A 19,427-nucleotide genomic window follows, 5' to 3' on the forward strand; every position below is an offset into this window, starting at 1 on the left:
AAAAAAGTATGTGTTGCATTTAGCCATCCCTGGACACGTGTTTCGGGGTAGTTGCCTCTCGTCAGCAGGGAGCAGGACAATGTAAAGGGGTGCCGAGTGGACTGCCAAAATGTAATTAAAACAGGTCAAATACCTCTCATGGCGCGCAGGTGCAGAACCAGGGCTCGTCAGCCCGATAGCTCACGGGAGCCGTAATAATTTGAACACAAGTTGGTCGCACACTGCTCGTCACACCAGCAAGTTGCCCCAAAGGACTGTGGTGAATGTAGTGGCGACGGCAGGTACGCCTATGCCACGATGTGTAAAAAGAAAAAAGTATGTGTTGCATTTAGCCATCCCTGGACACGTGTTTCGAGGTAGTTGCCTCTCGTCAGCAGGGAGCAGGACAATGTAAAGGGGTGCGGAGTGGACTGCCAAAATGTAATTAAAACAGGTCAAATACCTCTCATGGCGCGCAGGTGCAGAACCAGGGCTCGTCAGCCCGATAGCTCACGGGAGCCGTAATAATTTGAACACAAGTTGGTCGCACACTGCTCGTCACACCAGCAAGTTGCCCCAAAGGACTGTGGTGAATGTAGTGGCGACGGCGGGTACGCCTATGCCACGATGTGTAAAAAGAAAAAAGTATGTGTTGCATTTAGCCATCCCTGGACAGTGTGCGACCAATTGGACTTTTGCTAATATTCAGGCTCCTTGAGCCGGTGGAGCGGACGAGCTCATGGTTACGCACCTGCGCGCTACGAGAGGTACTTTACCTGAGAACACTTATTTTAGCAGCCTACACAGCAACCCTACACACTCACCTACTCCCTGCTGACGAGAGGCAACTACCTCGAAACACGTGTCCAGGGATGGCTAACGCTACACTTACTTGCACTCAAGACTCGGGCATAGGCGTACCCGCCGACGCTGACTTCAGGGACCACAATTCTTTGGGGCAACACGCTGGTAGGTAGAACAGTGTGCGACCAATTGGACTTTTGCTAATATTCAGGCTCCTTGAGCCGGTGGAGCTGACGAGCTCATGGTTACGCACCTGCGCGCTACGAGAGGTACTTTACCTGAGAACACTTATTTTAGCAGCCTACACAGCAACCCTACACACTCACCTACTCCCTGCTGACGAGAGGCAACTACCTCGAAACACGTGTCCAGGGATGGCTAACGCTACACTTACTTGCACTCAAGACTCGGGCATAGGCGTACCCGCCGACGCTGACTTCAGGGACCACAATTCTTTGGGGCAACACGCTGGTAGGTAGAACAGTGTGCGACCAATTGGACTTTTGCCTAGGCCTATCCTATTTCCGTGACAGTGGTCCTTATACCACTTACTTAGTATATGGTTTGCGTGGCCCCTAGGGCCTAACTGTATTACTTACCTGTGTGACTTAATGTATGCCTAAATAAGACTGTGTTGTACTTACCTCTAATCTCATAAAGAGTGCTGATGGTTTGACTAGAATAAATACACTTTATTTTATATATATCTGTTGTGGTGTCCTTTCATTTGGTATTCAAGGGATTATATATGGTATCACAGCTGGCTTCACATGCCATTCAGAGTTTAGCCTAAGACTGCTCTTGTCCATGCTACCACTAGGATAGCTGGTCTATAAGGTTGACTTTACAACCAATCACCATAAGGGTTGTTTGGACTGATATAAGGTGTACACTAGAACTAGTGACATCATACATCAGGCCAACTTCTCACAGGCATGTTTAATCATCCCTCTGAGCATAGGGAGAGTATCTGTTGTTTTTTGTGTGGCTGGGAGAATGTCTCTAATAAAAAATATTCCTCTAGAGGGTCTGAATGCAGTTGAACCCCATGGTATTGCGCATCTCTATTAGTTGCGCAAACCCTACATTATCATCTGGGGGGATGGTCTGGAGGGATACAAATCTGGCTCAGGCACAGAGTCATGAGGTGGGGTACTGTGTGTGTCATCATCAGTATCTATGTGATGTGGGTCTATTCCCTCATCCTCACCCCCTACATCCTCATCATCCTCTTGAGGTGCAGGTGAAAGAGGAGGCACTGGAGAGTGTGCTGGGGAGAGTATAATGTTTGTGGGTTGTGGAGGTGGAGAGAAAGGCCTCATAGGTGAGGTTGATGAGTCTTTTTTCTTGGAGGGTATCTCAGGTGTTTCTGAGGTGTCCAATATCCTCTAAGGTGGTATGGAGGTGACTTGGCCAGTAATGGGATCAATATGGAGTGTTCTTTGCTTAGGATCCGGTGAATCTGGATGGAAAAGTTCTTTGGATCCGCAGTCTTTTTTCGGCGCCGAGGATTTCGGCTCAGAGTCATGTTCTGGCCTGTCTTCCTTAGCTTTAGGAGGGTTTTTTGTCTCCTTTTGCTTGGTTGGAGTTTTCGACTCCGAAGATTTAGTTGTTTTTTTCAGCTCCGAGGACTTGGATTGAATTTGCTTTGGTGTCGAAGAGTCTGTTACTTTTTGTTTCGGTTTAGGTGCTGAAGATTCTGGGGTCGACGGGACCTTAAGTTTATGTTTCGGTACCGAAGATGGTTTTTCGGCACAAGGGTGTGGCTGGCTCGATCCCGAGCTGCCGGAAGGCTTTGTGGGCTTCGGAGCCAGGCCCGGAGGCGGGGCTCCTGAAGTCTTGTCTCAGTGTCGACCCAGACTCGAAGGCGTTACCGGAGCCTTGTGTTTTTTCGGGGTTGGGGCGTCGACATCAGTACTCACAGTTCGTTGACAGAGTAATCGACTGGTCTTCTGAGTCTGAAACGTCAGCTTTGGAGACGCTGGCTTGTTCCTCTCCGGTTCCGGAACTTTGGTGCCTGCCTCGAAGATGTCTTCCGGCGCCAAAACTGTTGATATGGACATTTCGTGACGTCGAGCCCGGCGATCACGTATAGTCTTCTTAGACCTGAAAAAGTCACAAGCCTGGCAGTGTCGACTCACGTGTTCTGGCGAGAGACAAAGATTGCAGACCTTGTGGAGATCTGTGTGTGGAAATTTAGCCCCACGCTTGAATTTTTTAAATGGAGTCCTTTCCATATGCTGGTTTATTGGCGCCAATTGGCCCAACGGCCCATGTCGATGACCAGACTCGAAAGGTTCTTTGGAACTGGATACGAGTCGAGAGAGATCGCGATCGAAACAATAACATCGATCGGTGAGAGTTTTGCACGTCGAGGGGGAATTGAAACGACATCGACCCGGAGCGCAGCAAATTACATCCGAACCCGATGGCGTAAAAAAACAATCTAAGGATAGGGTCGATGCCCATGCGCACTACTAACCAAAGGAGAAGTCACCTATCTCTGGACTACAAAGACTTCTACAATAACAATGTGCAAACATCCAAGCCCAACACCAGATGGCGATCTATGCAAAAGTATGCTATCTACAGCTCATATGCCTCAAACACAATGTTTCTGGAAGGCGAGGCACAGGAATTGAAAAAGCGGACCTGCAAATACAAATAAATCGGGGAAGGGGGGGGGGGGGTTAGTTTAGGGCAATACTTATGCACTGATTTCAGTTGCTTGAGAAGCTTCCTACTGTGTGGAAGCTACTGGGGTGAAGTTAAGAGGAATACTATGTTTTGGGGTGACTGGATTCTAATAGGTGTTTCCGCACATCACATGGAAACATTCCACTATTTTGAAATAACATCCTGTTATTTTGTGCGTTGCTCAAAACAATAGGCTAGCTCTCAATTTCCAAATGCCAAGATGTGCTTATAGGAAAGATGGGACAGGGCTGCATTGAGAAAAGGCTCATGCACCACATATTAAAGATGACTAGGGTTGCTTGCTAGCTGAATGCAAGAGAGCAAGAATGAAGAGATGCATTGGGATTTAGAGGTGAAGATGGTTGACAGCTACTGAAAGAGTTTGGGATAGCAAGCCCAATGCACTGAGCTTCGGGTGGAGATGGTCACCTACCACTAAGGGGGAGTCAGTGAATATACAATGAAGCAAAAGTACGGAGTTCGGTGGAGGACATATCTAAAAGTGATGGAGCTCAAAACAAGGCTGATTTTGATAATGATGGCTCCTGCTCCAAGCAAGAGAAGGGGACAGATACAAAATGGTGGGGATGCACTTATTCAAAGGCGGAGAGGATTGACAGTGACCTTAAAGGAAGCAGTGGTTGTTGAAAGGTAATGCCAATGCCTATTTACTGTTTATTTAGCCACAGTTATTTGTGTCAGCCACATCCATCCCCAAATTCTCAAAGCACCAATACTCACCATCTACAGATCCAAACTGCTTCTCATGCGCTTGAGTGAGGATCTCCTTATACAGTGCCTCTGCGTCCTTGTACTTGCCCTGCTTCAAATAGCATGAGGCCTGGGAGAAGGAAAGATGAGGATTCACTTACAATCTTTTAAAGAAATACTACCCTGGGAAATACCTGACCCCTTCCTCCGTGTATATAACACTATTGCATTATTACCACGGAAACACCCGTTCCAAGATCCACCACAGACACAGCCTTCCAAGCTCCTGGACTACCACAAGCCAGATTTTCCAACTCATCTGGGACCATACTTCTTTTTCACTCTATCCCCTGGCACCTACCGATCCTCCCTGGGATCCTTGCTCACCTTCCTCAGCGTCTGATCTCTGCCTTTTCTCCTCTTCCTCTGTCTTTTTTTTACCAGCCTCCCAGAATCCTACAGTCTGTTCTTGAGACACTCATCTCCACTCTCCTCAGATCACAGCCTCCTCAGTTCACACTCCATTGCTCCTCATTTCCCTATCCATGTCAACAGACCTCAGATACTTGGCCCTCACTCACCAGATTGTTCTTGGTCTTGGCAACATTGGGGTCTTCAGGTCCCAACTTAGACTGGTAAATCTCCAGTGCCCGACGGTAATAATATTCCACCTCATCATATTTTCCCTGGTTTTGGCAGAGCAGTGCCAGGTTATTCAGCTGTTTGGCTACATCTGGATGGAACTTCCCTAGTACCTGGAGTGTGCAAAGGGTAGTGGTTCAATAATGAAAGGCAGGCAGACACCAAAAAAAGTTAAAGTTCTGATCAAGGTCACTACTCTATGAGCAAAGTCTTCTGGTTCCCAACCCACCATCCCTTTCTCAGGTGGGGCAGCCATGACTCGATACTGGACACCAAACTGGTGCCGGACACAAGCAAGAGGGAAAAAGAGGTTGCAACACATTGAATACTTGTGGGGGTCAAAGAAGAACTACATTAGATACCTACTAACTTGTGATTTAAAACACAATTCTTGTTTCCCCAGCCCCTCAACACCCATAGCCATTTAAGTTAATTTAGAAAGAGAAACACGGAAATTATGGCAGAGTTCAAAGATGTCCTAAAGATAACTGCACAACTGCTCTTTCACCCCAACTGGTTATTGTTCTCTCATCACCAGGCCATGTACCATTCTTACCTTCTCCCGAATTTCCAGCGCCCTCTTGCACAGTGGCTCCGCTTCCTTGTACTTCCCTCTCTTGCCGTAAAGAACAGCCAAGTTGTTTAAGGTGGCTGCAACCTGCACAGAACACAAATCAATTAAGTCAGTGAGTTAATCTAGCAGCAGAACTGAGCAGTCTTACACAGTCATTTGCTGACCCAATACATCTCAAATGACAGTGGAGCTTGGGGGGCAGACATGGGCAAGAGGAAGCAAGCCTAAGGGAAGAAGGAAACAGGAAACGATGGACCTTGAACATGTAAAAATTAGACAAACAAGTGGACTGTACCGGGCAAGCTATATCGAGTCGATGGATACAAAAGGTAGGCATAATGGTGAGAGTGGGGATGGTGGAGGGTGGGGTTTGACCAACAAGATGACGAATTGTGACGGAAAACATCATGGCAATCATCAATAGGAGCAGGGTAAGCTCACTAGATGAAGAGTTAAGATCTAAGGTAGTACAGATGTAAATGATTCACTTAAATTTAGGACCAATGTATAGCACTATAATCTACAAAGGTACTTAAGAGGCGTAAGAAAGGGAAATAACTATCACTCAGTTTAATCTAGAAGAGAATTGTCCTTTTCGATGACATAAATGACAGTGGGTTATATTTATGTTTTAGACAGTCATAGTCTTGCCACCTTGCAAAGTTTTATTCCACATCATGCTTGCCAAGGTTGGGAACAAACAATCCAATCCTTTAGATTATTGGATCTGTTTTAATAGGTGGACCAGTAGAGGTGTTCACTGGATCCCAATTGCCTTGCGGTGCAGGGTGATGCATTTGTTTATATTTTTTAAACTGACTGGCACATTCCCAAAGATTGATTTGTGGGCCATGTTTAAAGTATGAAATTTGACTCTGGTCTCAACAGACAGCCAGTAAACTCTATTAGGGGTTGGAGTAATTTGTTCTCTTTTTGGGATATTAGTAAATGCTCCATTAGACCAGTGATGAACTACCTGCAGTTTAAAAAATAAAAAATTGTATTGGTAGATTACATTTTGTTATGCACTCTATCTTGTTCTTCTAAGAATGTACATACTCCTCCCCGAGCAGTGCAACTCAAACAATTCAGGTCAGATTTAATAGACAATCCCTAGGCTAGAAATCAATATGGACCATAGTAGCTCAGCAATGGAACTAAACATTCCCAGTTCATAGATATTAACAATTTCTTGCAGCTTTCAAAAATATCTAAAACCAGACTTCTTCAAAGACGCCTTCCCATCCATTTAGGACTGTATCAGGGCTACCCCTTTCCTCGGCGGCAAATGGGACCCCCAGAGCAGTTTGTATCCTTCTCTTATTAGATTGAATGTCTGCCCTATGCTTTTCAAAACAAATAAATCACAGCAGGAAGTGAAATGTTGGTAATGCAATGTTGTGATTTCCTTAGCCTTCATAGTCATACAGGGTCTCAACTGAATCCCAGGGATTTGACTTTTTTTTATGTTGTGATTTGGCATGAGCCAAATGACGAATATTCACCTGTACTTTTCTGAATAAAGCATGCAACCTCAATCTATTGTTTGATTTTTTTAAATGTTGTCAAATGTATTAACTAGTCTCCGGCAACCTTGTCTGGGAAGCTATAAGATAGAAATCTACCTGGTGCGTTAACAACATGGTTATGAAACATTACCTTCATTTTTACCAGTTGTTCCAGGACAGTACATGCATGTTAAACAAGAGGCCACAGACATGCACCCTGTGGAACATGATTAGTCACTTTATATTATCTCAATCTTGAGGAGATAAATTTCCCGTGTGAACTTAGCATAACCCTGACCCTGAGAGACCAATTCCGGCAAAACTAAGATGGTGGAAATCTAAAAGCCGTTTTTTTTTTGTGTGGAAATGTTTTATTGAATTTTATAATAAGAATACAACATGAGAATAAGGGTAAAAGACAAAGTTGGTAATAAATAGATAATAAAATCTATAAAGATAAAAAGCTACAATAGATACAGGACATTTGAAATATAAAAGTTGTTTTGGTTTCAGGTAGCCCACCTTAGGGATGGTGCTAGTCTGAGAGGGTTTTAGGGGTGGTAATAATCCGACAGGGGAACAAGCCTCCTGACCAGCTAATTTTCCCACCTATTCTGATGCCAAATGGGCCTGCGGCAGGGGGTGGAATTTCCCCCGTCTGGGGGAAGCCTTTGGTCACATATCAATGGCAGCAGAGGCTTTTGAAGCCTCAAGCCTTGATATGCTGATTACTTAACCATCCTGCTTGGAGGAGTTGATACCACCTCTGGCAGGGAAGCAGGAACTGTTTCTGCCCTCAGAGAGTGGGTTCTCACCTGCAGGGGGTCAGAAACCTGTCTGTGGTGGCAGGCTGTTCTGCACCTGTCAGCCAGCACACAGGTAGTCGGTAGGTTTTCAGGGGGCTCCTGTAAGGGGCCCACTGGGTGCAGGGATTTTTAAATCCATCATTGGAATCAGTGTGGGCATATTAATAGCGATGTTTGCTACCAAACATCTCTAGTTTCAATGAAGCCATCATGTTGCTAGTGAACTTGTAAACACCAGTGTCAAGCACATGTACTCAAAATGGCTTCCTAGTCCACTAGCAATATCTAAGAATCGACTTAGCCATCACATGGGCATAGCTGCTCATGCATATTTGTCCACACATGTAGTATAGTGCACCCTGCCTAAGGGCTGTAAGGTCTGCTGTAGGGGTGACTTACCAATACTGCATGCAGTGTCGGCAGGTATGGCACACAGGAGGTGTGCCATGTTATGTCTTCCCTTTTCTCTGCACCATGTCAGCAAGCCTGTAATGACAGACTGCATGTTGATGCTCAGGGGTCTCTTAGGGTGGCAGAACACATGCTGCAGCCCTTAGAGACCCTCTTTAGCCTCCTTGGCCTGGGAACCAGGGGTACTGGCACTGGGGACCTGGATTGCAGGAACCCAGTGCACTTCAGTCAAAATTGCATCGGATACAAGGCACAAAGTGGAGGGGATGGGGGGGGTGTCAAAAAGGGGCACTCTCCTACAATGTGTTTTATGGTGATTCCTAAAAGCAGAAAAATGTGTTCATTTCCTCAGGTTTGCCGGGAATGTTTTCAGAGAGTGACTCTTTGGTGGTTATTGGGGTCCTGAATTCGGGAATTCCATTGTAAGGAGTATTTGTTTCTCAAGAAAAAAGTACACCACTTTCCTGAAGCCTTCAACGCTTCCTGTCCCTTTTTAAACACTATCATACAATTATGAAATTGTCTATTACAGGTCCAATAGATCAGTAGTACAGGATCCCCTTACTGAGAAACTCCAAAATGTACGTTTGAATGGAATTTAACACACCCTATGTGCCCCTATTATTCCAAAGTCTAATTACCATTCATGTAGAAATTTTAGGAGAAAGAGAACATTGGAAATAGGTGTGTAATATTAGAGCTTCAGGGACGGCATGTACATATGTAATTAGCAGTTATAAAGCCTGTGGTTCGCATAAACACATGGTTTGTGACTTCAAAACACCTTTTCTCAATGTATCAAAGTTCGTTTAGCAGTCAGAAAGTCTGTCTGACTCTTACTAGGGGTTTTGATAATCCATTACAAATTGCAAATAGGAGGGAGAGTGAAATGAGCAGCGCATGCGCTGCTTTCACCAGGCAAGACCTAAAGAACAAGTTACTTACCTTCGGTAACAATGTATCTGTAAGAAACATTAGTTAGTTAGATTCCTCACCTTAGAATATCCCCAGGCATCAGGCAAGATTTTATATCAGCAATACCCCTTGCGCGTCGCTAGGCGTCGTGTGCGGCTCCACGTCCGTCGTCGGCGTCGTGCGCCGGAATGATGTCGGAGTACTTAGACGCCGCCCTCGCGCGCTAACGTCAGTTCTTGTACATAAGCTTTCCACGCCAGGAACGCAATACGACCCACCGCAAGATGGTTCGCTTGTGTACCGCCCGCCCCTTCTTAGCGCCCACGTAGCCAACAAAGAGTTGGTCGTCCACCCGGAACTGTTTGGTGCGGTCCAAATAAAAGGACAGCGCCCGTTTTGGGTCCAGACGGTGGAGCCTCTCTTCCTGCTTGGAAGGATGCGGAGGCGGAAAGAAGGTGGGCAACGTGACAGACTGCCCGAATTGAAAGGCAGTCGCCACTTTAGGAAGAAAGGAAGGACGAATCCGGAGGACAACCTTGTCCGGATGGACAGAAAGAAAAGGAGGCTTAGAAGAAAGGGCCTGGAGTTCACTCACCCGTCTAGCAGAGGTGATGGCAACCAGGAAAGCAGTCTTAAGAGTCAGAAGACGAAGGGGACAATTATGAAGAGGCTCAAAGGGAGCGCACATCAGATATGTCAAGACCAGGTTCAAATCCCACTGAGGCATTACGAAAGGGACAGGAGGAAACATGTGAGTAATGCCTTTGAAGAAGCGAGAGACAACAGGGGATTTGAAAAGAGAAGGCTGATCAGCAAGCCGTATGAAAGCAGAAATAGCTGAAAGATAACCTTTAAGAGTGCCCAGAGCAGAGCCCTGCTGGGCCATGGAAAGGAGAAAGAGGAGAACCACAGCCTTTGCTGTGCACCATGCCACAAATTTGTTCCACCTGCAGGCATATACCGATTTTGTGGAGGGACGCCTGGCTGCCAGAATCACATCACAGACTTCAGGAGGCAAGTCAAATGGCATCAACTGTCACCGCTCAATCTCCACGGCCGGAGGTGGAGACTGGACAGGTTCGGGTGGAGGACCGTCCCCTGCTGCTGCGACAGAAGGTCCTCCTGAAGAGGCAGTTGTATTGGGGGATCGATTGACAGACTGAGTAGCTCAGGATACCAGTACCTTCGTGCCCAATCAGGAGTCACCAAGATGACTTGGGCCCGGTCGCGCCTGATCTTCTTCAGCACTCTGGGCAGAAGTGGTATAGGCGGAAAGGCGTACAACAGACCGCAACTCCACTCGCGACGAAAGGCGTCCCCGAGCGAGTGCTGTGAGAAAGTGGCTCTGTATATACTGTTCCTTAATAGGTACAGGGTGTACAGAGTCCACAGACCCCAAGGGTTTAACAGAGGTTAAAGTAAAATATAACCTTACTCTCCAAAGTGGTAGCCTGGTCGAGCAGTAAGGCAGTATCAGAGGACAGTGTAAAGCATTTGTTGTACACACTCAGTCAGCAAATAGTTCCACACACTCAATAACTGAACTCTAGGCCAATGGTTTGTATATAAAAAATATATGCTTGTTTTATTTTAGAACCAACACTTGGAATTAAAATATACTTTCTTGATAGGAGGTGTTTCATAAAAATACTTTTGTATATGCAATAGACTTTTTAGTAAACAGTTACAAGTAGTTGCAGTAGGCAACTCTATTTCTAAACACAATACATTGAGCTCAATGATAAATTCAAGTTATATGCAACAGATTACTTTTTAGATTACTTTTGTAATTCCAGGCCTGGATCCTAGATCCAGTCCTGGGTCAGTTCTCAGAATCAGCTGTTGAAAGTCGACTTTGGTACTGTAATGATTTTTAACTAATATTTAGCTATTTCAAAAGTTAGCACTTAGAAAATATTTCAGAGCAAACAATCAATGATTCCCTATGGAAGGAAATGTAGGTTACAGGTACAGTAGGTTATCGTTACTTTTGTAATCCAGTACTGGGTGCCTCGACTCAGTACTGGGACCTTTATCCAAACCAGGTAAGTAATTAAGTTTTCAGATGTTATACGATTTTTGACGAATATTTAGAAACTGCAGAAATCAACACTTAGAAGAAATTTCACAGAAAAACAGTCAATGGTTTCCTATGGAAGAAAAATGAGTTAAAGGTAAGTATAGTTGTGGGTAGAGTCAGTGCTGGGCACCAAGATCCAGCACTGGGAGCTCACCTAAGAGCAGGTGAGTAAATTCGTTTTTGTCACTCGGCTGATTTTTGGTGATTATTTGAAGATTTGAAAAGTCCACACTTAGAAGAAATTTCAGGAAAAAGCCAGCCAATGTTACCCTATGAGGAAAATAGAGTTTGCGGTTTAAGGGTAAGTACTTGACTGGCGATGTTGAGGTTCTGGGCACAGACCCAGGGGTCTCCCAGGGTCAGGTAGGTATAGTTGTTTCACCCTCAGCGGCTCTAGGGCGGCCGGGTGCAGAGAGAGTTAGGCCCAATGTTATCCTATGAGGGATAGGGGGGCCTGGGTTGGTGGCTGCTGTCGGGCAAGCCACGCGGCTGTGGGAGCTGGGCTCCTGGTCACTTACTCAGGGCAAGTGGGGAAGTAGGTTAGAGTAGAGTTTTCACTGCCAGGGCCACTCGGGCGGCTGGGTGCAGGGTGCTTTTGAGCCGTCGGGCGCTCAATTGATTTCTATGGGAAATCTCCAGTTTGGAAAAAGACTGCAGGCTCGGGGACGAGGACTCTTCAGGTGCCACCACCACTTCGAGGGGTAAGTTGGGTAGTTGGAGGATAGGTAGGTACCCCGGGATTGGGCACAGAGGGCCGTGGGGCGCCGGGTGCAGGGGTGCCTTTTGATGTCGGAAATCTTACCCTCAGTTGATCGCGGTTGGGGTGGCACTCTGTTCTGAGGCTGCAGGCTTCTTCAGGATAGTCGAGGGGGGTCCTTGGGTGCCGGACTCGAGGTCACAGTCGCCGTGGGGTCGTCCTCGTGGGTTTAGTTCACTCCGGCACCGGCCAGGCTTGGCGGGTGCAGAGTGGGATGGGATCACGGTTCCGGGCTGCTGCCAGGGGTAAAAGGTAGGTTCTGAGTAGAGCCTCTACTCATGGGAGTCCCAGGGGATCAGAGTTCAAAGGTAGCCAGGTCCTCCGGGGTTTCTGAGGTTGCTGGCCACAAGATATGCCGGGTTTGGAGCAGGAGCAAGTTCGAGGTCGACAGGCCGGTAGGGCTGGGGCCAAAGCAGTTGGTGTCTCCCTCTCCTTCGCAGCTGCAGGGCAGGTCTTCTTTTCTTCTCGCTCTTCTTGTAGTTTCGGAATCTGGAAAAGGAAGGTTCAGGGTGCCCCTAAATACTAGATTTAGGGGCATTACAGGTAGGTGAAGGCCAGGGACCAATGGGTCCTTGTCCTGGGGTGGGTACACCCCCTATCCTGCCTCTCTCCTGTGGGAGGGGGGCAGTAGCCTAATCCTGATAGGGTAGGGCCTCCCATCTTCAAGATGGCGAGAGCCTGGAGATGTGCTTCACCTCGCCTCCCCCACCTGAGGGGTGGGGTGGGCAGGCTGGCACATCCCCTGTCCTTGTATGGGGTTTCCGGCCAAGCTTCCCGCCAGAGTGGGGGGTTGCAGTGGCCTGGGGAAACTCCTAGAGGCGGCAGGCCTTTGAAGCTTCCCTTTGCTCATCCTGGGGGAGGAGATCTATCACCTCACCCAGGATGAGCATTGTTGCAGACCCGGGAGAGCATGGGCTCTCCCACCCAGGGGTCCAGCAACGTGTCTGCTGTGTGGCAGCCTGGGCAGCCTCAGAGCAGACGTGGATTGTAGGTTAGTTGTAAGGGGGCATCTCTAAGATGCCCTCTGGGGTGCTTGGTACATTAAATCCCACACTGGCATCAGTGTGGGTTTAATGTGCTGAGAAGTTTGATACCAAACTTTCCAGTCTTTAATGTTGCCATTATGGTGCTGTGGAGCTTGTGTTTGACGAGCTCTCAGCACCATGTACTCTTAAATGGCAGCACTGCACTTACAGTGCTCGGGAATGGACCTGGGTACTGTAGGGGCACATGGCTCCTGCTCCTGTGCCCACACCATGGGCATAAGGCACCCAGCCAGAGGGGTGACTGACATATGTCTTGGCAGTGTGGGTGTTGGGCATGGCACACAGAGATGTGTGCCATGTTGACTCTTCATTTTGTCCTGCACCCAGACACTCAGCCTGCAAAGGCAGTGTGTGTGTGTAAGGGTACAGGGCCCCTAAGGGTGGCACAATGAGTGCTGCAGCCCTTAGGGGTCTTCCCTGGTCACAAGGCCCTGGGTACCTAGGGTACCATTTACCAGGGGCTGGCATGTGGCCAGGGTTTGCCAATTTGGAGTTTGTGTCTTTTAAGGAAGGAACATAGGCCCTGGGCACCTGATTGGCAGGAGCCCAGGGTACACCCAGTCAAAGTACATTCAGCAATTTAGCAAAAAGTGGGGGCATACCATGCAAGAAAGAGGGCACTTTCTCACAAGTGCCGCCTTGGAAACTCCAACGTAGAACTGCTGACATTGCGCGTTCTCTTCGGTGGCGAATAGATCCAACCAAGGCGCTCCCCACTGCCGAAAGAGGCCTTGCGCCACGTCTGAGTTGAGACGCCATTCGTGATCCATCATGCACCGGCGGCTGAGTTTGTCAGCTCTGGCGTTCAGAGAGCCCGTCAGATGTTGAACCACCAGGGTGATGCCCTGATATTCCAGCCATGTCCAGAGGCACAGAACCTCCTGACAAAGGGTCCACGACCCCACCCCGCCCTGTTTGTTGCAATACCACATGGCGGTGGTGTTGTCCGTGAACACCTGCACCACACTTCCCCGGACAACGGGAAGGAATGCCTCAAGTGCAAGTCGGATCGCTCTCCGCTCTAAAAGGTTGATATGGAGCCGAGACCAGAGTCCTCTGATCTCCGCCTCCCCCATGTGGGCCCTTATCCCAGGAGGGACGCATCCGTCACTACTACGTGCTCCGGTTGGGGTAGGGAGAGGGATCTGCCGCTGACCCAATCGCGGTCCATGAGCCACTACTGCAACTGCTTTGCGGTGCCCTCCGAGATCAAGATATGGTCGGACAGGTTGCCCCGATGCTGGGCCCACTGAAACTTCAGGTCCCACTGCAGAGCCCGCATTCGTCACCTGGCGTGATGCACTAACAGGATGCAGGAGGCCATCAGACCCAGATGCCGCAGCACCAACCTGACCGAAACCCAGGATAGAGGCTGAAAGATGAGAATCAGAGCTTGAATATCCCGGACCCGCTGGTCCGGAGGATAAGCCCGGAGCTGCGCCGATTTCAGAACTGCCCCGATAAAGAGGAGCGTTTGGGAGGGACTCCGATGCGACTTCGGCACATTGATTAAGAACCCCAGCAAATGCAGGAGGTTGGCCCTAGTCTGGAGGTGGGAGATGACTTGCTGAGTCGAACCCGCCTTCAACAGCCAGTCATCGCGATAGGTGAAGACTGGAACCCCTGATCTGCGCAGATGAGCTGCGACGAGCTGCGACCACCGCCATCACTTTCGTGAACACCCGGGGGGCACTGGTGAGGCCGAAGGGGAGCACAGTAAACTGAAAATGCTCCTGACCCACCATGGACCGCAGGTAACACCGGTGGGCCGGCAGGACGGGGATGTGAAAATAAGCGTCCTTCAAGTCCAACGCTACCATCCAGTCTCCAGGGTCTAGGGCAGCCAGAACCTGAGCTAAGGTGAGCATCTTGAACCTCTCCTTCCGGAGGAAGGAGTTGACGCTCCTGAGGTCCAAGATAGGGCGTAGGCCCCCTTTGCCCTTCTTGGGAACCAGAAAGTAGTGGGAATAACAACCACAGCCTACTTCTGGACCAGGAACGCGCTCGACGGCCCCTTTGGCCAAGAGGGCCGCAACTTCCTTCCGTAGAGGATTCAAGTGATCCCCCGACATGTGGTGGCACTGTGGTGGCATGGCTGGAAGGGTCGTATCGAAGGGGAGGCAGTAGCCCCTTCGGACGATTTGCAGCACCCACCTGTCTGAAGTGATGGAATGCCAGTGGAGCAGGTGATGGCGAACTCTGCCGCCCACTGGCATGGAATGGGCCTGAAAGCACGGACTAGGAAGGCTTTGAGGCGGATGCTGCTGGGGTGGATGTGGATGGACCTGCACGTTGACCCCCTGTACCGCCTCGGCGGAATCCACATCCGCGACCGCGTGGAGGATGGTTCTGCGGCCTGTGGCTAGGCGGACGTGAGGGGGCGCCCTTCCTTCGCCACGAAAGGGGCGAAAAGCGGAAGTTTGCGGGCGCGGGCGGAGAGACCCAAGGACTGGCCGTAGCCCTGGAGTCCTTAAAGCGCTCCAGCACACTGTCCACTTTGTCGCCAAAGAGGTGATCGCCATCAAAGGGCATGTCCATGAGGGTGCTCTGGACATCCCCGGAAAAAGACGTGGACCGCAACCAGGCGCAACGACGAAGCGCCACCTTGGACGACATTGCCCTGCCAAGCGAGTCCGTCGTGTCCAAACAACATCGGATGGCATACCGCGCTGCGTCCCGCCCGTCGGCAAGAGCCTGGGCGAGCCGTGTCCGGGCCTCCTCCGGGCATAGGGGCAGCACGTCCTCCACCGTGTCCCACAGAGAGTGGGAGTAACGGTCCAAGAGACAAGCGGTGTTAATCGACCGCAGCCCTAAACTAAGGGAGGAGAACAGCTTTTTGCCAAACTTCTCCAGTCTCTTGGATTCCCGATCTGGGGGAGTGGACGGGAAGGAGGTCTAGGAAGTAGAGGCCTGGATAACCAGGCTCTCATGGGTGGGGTGTTGGGACAGAAAACTGGGGTAGCCCGGGGCAGGGCGGTGAAGTCGGGCAATGTTCCGATCCACAGGAGGTACTGTGGAGGGCTTGGACCAGGTGCCCTTGAGAACGTCCATCAGTGCTTCGCTAAACGGCAGCAGAGGCTCCGAGGAGCTTGCTGACGGTTGGAGCACTTCAGTGAAGAGGTTAGTCCTCACGGCCACAGTACGTAGCTCCAGCCCAAGGGCTTCAGCCACCTTACGCAACGCCACAGAAAAGGTAGCACCTTCCTCCGAAGCCACGGTCGGAGGAGAGATGAAGCCAGTGTCAGGGGAGGGGTCGAGGCCACTGGCATCCCCCAGCTCATCAGCCCAGTCCTGTGATATCATCAGACCCCTCCCAGTCGCCACCGTCATCCGATTCCTGATAAACAGGGGGAATGATCGGAGCCGGGCGGAAGATGAAATGGTCACCCATCGGCGTCGGATGTGGCTCCGCACCGGCGCCGGGCCCGGACCGGGGCTGAAGCGGGGAACGGCGTCGTCCGGAGACGGCACCGGGGGTGGAACTGGTGTCGACGCCGGCTTAGGAGGCGTCGTGAGGTCGACCGGCATCGACTGAGATCCAGGCCTGGATCCCACGGGAACCTGCGGCGTCGGGACCGAAGTCATGCGGCGTCGGGACCGAAGTCGACGCCGGGGCCGGAGCCGCCGGCTCGCAAGGCCCCCCCAGTCGAGCCCGCGGGGCCCGAAGGCGCGCCGGCAGGCGTCGACGGCAGAGCCAGGCCACTCATGGCCGAGAGGAAGGCACTGATCTCTGCCGGAGTCGCGTCAGTCCCAGGGACCGGCGGGTATGGGGACGGACCCTCGACCGAGTCGCGCGAGGGGAGTCCGAAGAGCAATGTCATCTCTTGGACTTCTTACTATGCTTCGACTTACCCGAAGACTTGGAACCTGACTAGCGGTGATGGTGGCTGCGGCTCCGGGACCTGTCCTTTGACCTCCTCCTGGGCCTAGACCGGGACGGTGCGGAGCCGAGTGCCGGAGCTCGAGAAGCTTGCGGGACCGCTCCCGCCTAGCCTTTGAGGTCAAGGCCCGGCACTCGAGGCACGACTCCGCATCGTGGTCGGCCCCAAGACAGTAAAGGCACCGGCGATGGTGGTCCGTTACCGACATCAGTCGGTGACCGGAGTCACAGGCTTTAAAACCAGGCATCCTACCGGCACCAGTTCGAGTCAACGAGTAGACAAAAGAGTCCAAAAAGTTTTAGTCAAAAAGTGATTAAAGGGGTAAGCTCTACCCGGATCGGCGCTGTCTGGCGCGGAAAAAAGAACTGACGTCAGCGCGCGAGGGCGGCGTCCAAGTACTCAGACAACGTCATTCCGGCGTACGACGCCGACGACGGATGCGGAGCCGCAGACGACGCCTAGCGACGCGCAAGGAGTATTGCTGACGAAAAATCTTTCAAGATCCAGCCTGACGCCTGGGGATATTTTAAGGTGAGGAATCTAACTAACGTGTTTCTTTCAGATGAACATAACAGAATTCTCCCAGCTAAAAAGGGCTCAGTATTTGGAATCTCCAGAAACCGCATTGTCACTACAACCATATCTTGGAATACCAACAAGAAACAATCACAGCAGCAAAAACGATAAACATGAGATTCATGTTGTTACCAATAAAGAAGGGCCGCAGTTATCAGATCATGTGATCTGCATTTGTTCTGCCTTGCTGTCCCTAACAACAAGATCCTTGCGTATGTCCTTTATCAGACTGGGAATCATATCGATCAAGGCAGCATTGAACGGGGGCTTGGCTGGCATAGACCTCCAGCTTATAGGTCGCCTCTCAAAATTCCATGGAGGAAGCTGTACAGATACTAGAGAAAGCCACTGTCCTTCTCCATGACCCTGTGAGTGGCTTGAGGGGGGGCGCATGCCATACTCCCCTTTAGTTCATGCTAGGCCCCAGGAGACAGGGACATTGGGACCTCATTAAGAACAGGGTTGCAAGCCCGCTCCCCTTTTAACATTATGCAAAGTTCCAGGGGATGGGGTTTCGTAGGCTGTAATCTGCTTAGGGAGGAATGGGACCCACGCTCTCCTCTCCATCATCAAAATGTGCCAGGCCCCGCAGGATTGGATCCCTGGGCCTGAAATTGGCTCAGGGAAGCCCCTCCCACCCCTAGTACATTCCTCCTCTTTTTTCTAGGAGTCATGAAAAAAATCCTATGGCAGCCACACATGGGCTAGGGGGCAGGGTATCCCTACTCCACCCAATATTTTCTATTCTTTTTAGACTTTTTCAGGACAGGGGACCAAGTCCCAGAGTCCTGTAATGGCCGCTGCAACATTTCTTATGTTGCAGACAGCCAATCAGAGTGCTTGTTCTTGCAAGAATCTCAGTTTCGCTGCAGCAAGGAGGCCACAGAGGGAAAAAAGCCCAGATAAACAAATATTTGTGCACCTTAATTTCTCAAAAACTACTGAATGGATTTACTACAATCACAAAAAGCACACTTTCTGGACAAAGATCTACCTTCCGGTCTAATTTGCCAGGATCTTGTAATAAAAATATCATGGCATAAAACACATCCATATGTATATAAACTTAGCCATATGGGTACTTAAAGGGCGTTTGAGTCTGCTCGGTTCTGAAATTAATCGGAATGTCATTTACACTCTGCTTCCATCCATGACAGTTTTCTACACAGGGTAATGGTTCGGGCTATAACATTCATTGGCTCTTTTGCCCTGTGAATGCAAGCATTTTCTGATCATGACTACTCCACCATAAAACCAGTACGCATCAGTTTAAAGGCTGGTTAGTTTTTCAGATTTTCTCCTGTCAGAGTCACCTTTCATTTCTTTGCTTCTTCTCTATTTATTTTTTATGTTTTTTATGAGTATACTATGGCTCTCGATGCAGTGCTAACAGATTTCTTGATAACCACTCATTTCATCTACAGTGTGCTTCATCCCACGTGGTCACCAGGAGACCAGTATGGATTGCGGTTGTTCATAGTTCATCATTGTTTTACCATTCCAAGATGGTCAGCAGATTGGTTCTAAGTGCAGTTGGTTACATTGATGGACCTTTAATAAAATAACAGATTAGTTACTATACCTCTGTGAGACAGAAACCCGCTGCTATGTTTAGTTTTCTTATTGAAAGCATATGCCCAACGTGTTTAGCCAGCATCAGATTTATTTTGATCTACTTTTATTCTTTTAATTTATTCTGCATATGTTTTTGAGTCTGTTTGTGTTTTATTGAATTTGTATCAGCGGGTGAATGGAAGAATGAGTCAGTGGAAAGATGTATGGATGCATGAGTGCAAATACGAGGGACAGAGTGCATGTATGATGACATATCGAATGCCTAAACCCATCAATGACAAAAGTCACTTTCATTAATAAGCCAGAGCTATTGATATCTCAAATGTTTGTTTCACTCATTGTGCAGTAGTTTTAAGAAATTTTTTATTTGATAACAATTAAAATTTCAGGAAAAGCTATAACGTCTAATTTGGTTTGAAAGTTGTACTACAGCATTGGATATGCGGGATTCTCCAACTTTTTTAA

General features: G+C 49.2%; 1 protein-coding gene across 1 annotated transcript in view; it reads right to left on the minus strand.

Moving 5' to 3' along the window:
• Positions 1-19,427, minus strand: part of KLC2 (kinesin light chain 2) — a 263,961-nt gene that overhangs the window by 145,318 nt on the left and 99,216 nt on the right. The window contains exons 7-9 of the mRNA XM_085625737.1: positions 5,390-5,491; positions 4,773-4,946; positions 4,222-4,321 (exon numbers count right to left, since the gene is read on the minus strand). Of these exons, the coding sequence (XP_085481863.1) occupies positions 4,222-4,321; positions 4,773-4,946; positions 5,390-5,491 (376 nt within the window). The remainder of the gene's footprint in view (positions 1-4,221; positions 4,322-4,772; positions 4,947-5,389; positions 5,492-19,427) is intronic.

This window comes from Triturus cristatus, chromosome 9 (assembly GCF_964204655.1).
Source record: "Triturus cristatus chromosome 9, aTriCri1.1, whole genome shotgun sequence".
Lineage (NCBI taxonomy): Eukaryota > Metazoa > Chordata > Amphibia > Caudata > Salamandridae > Triturus > Triturus cristatus.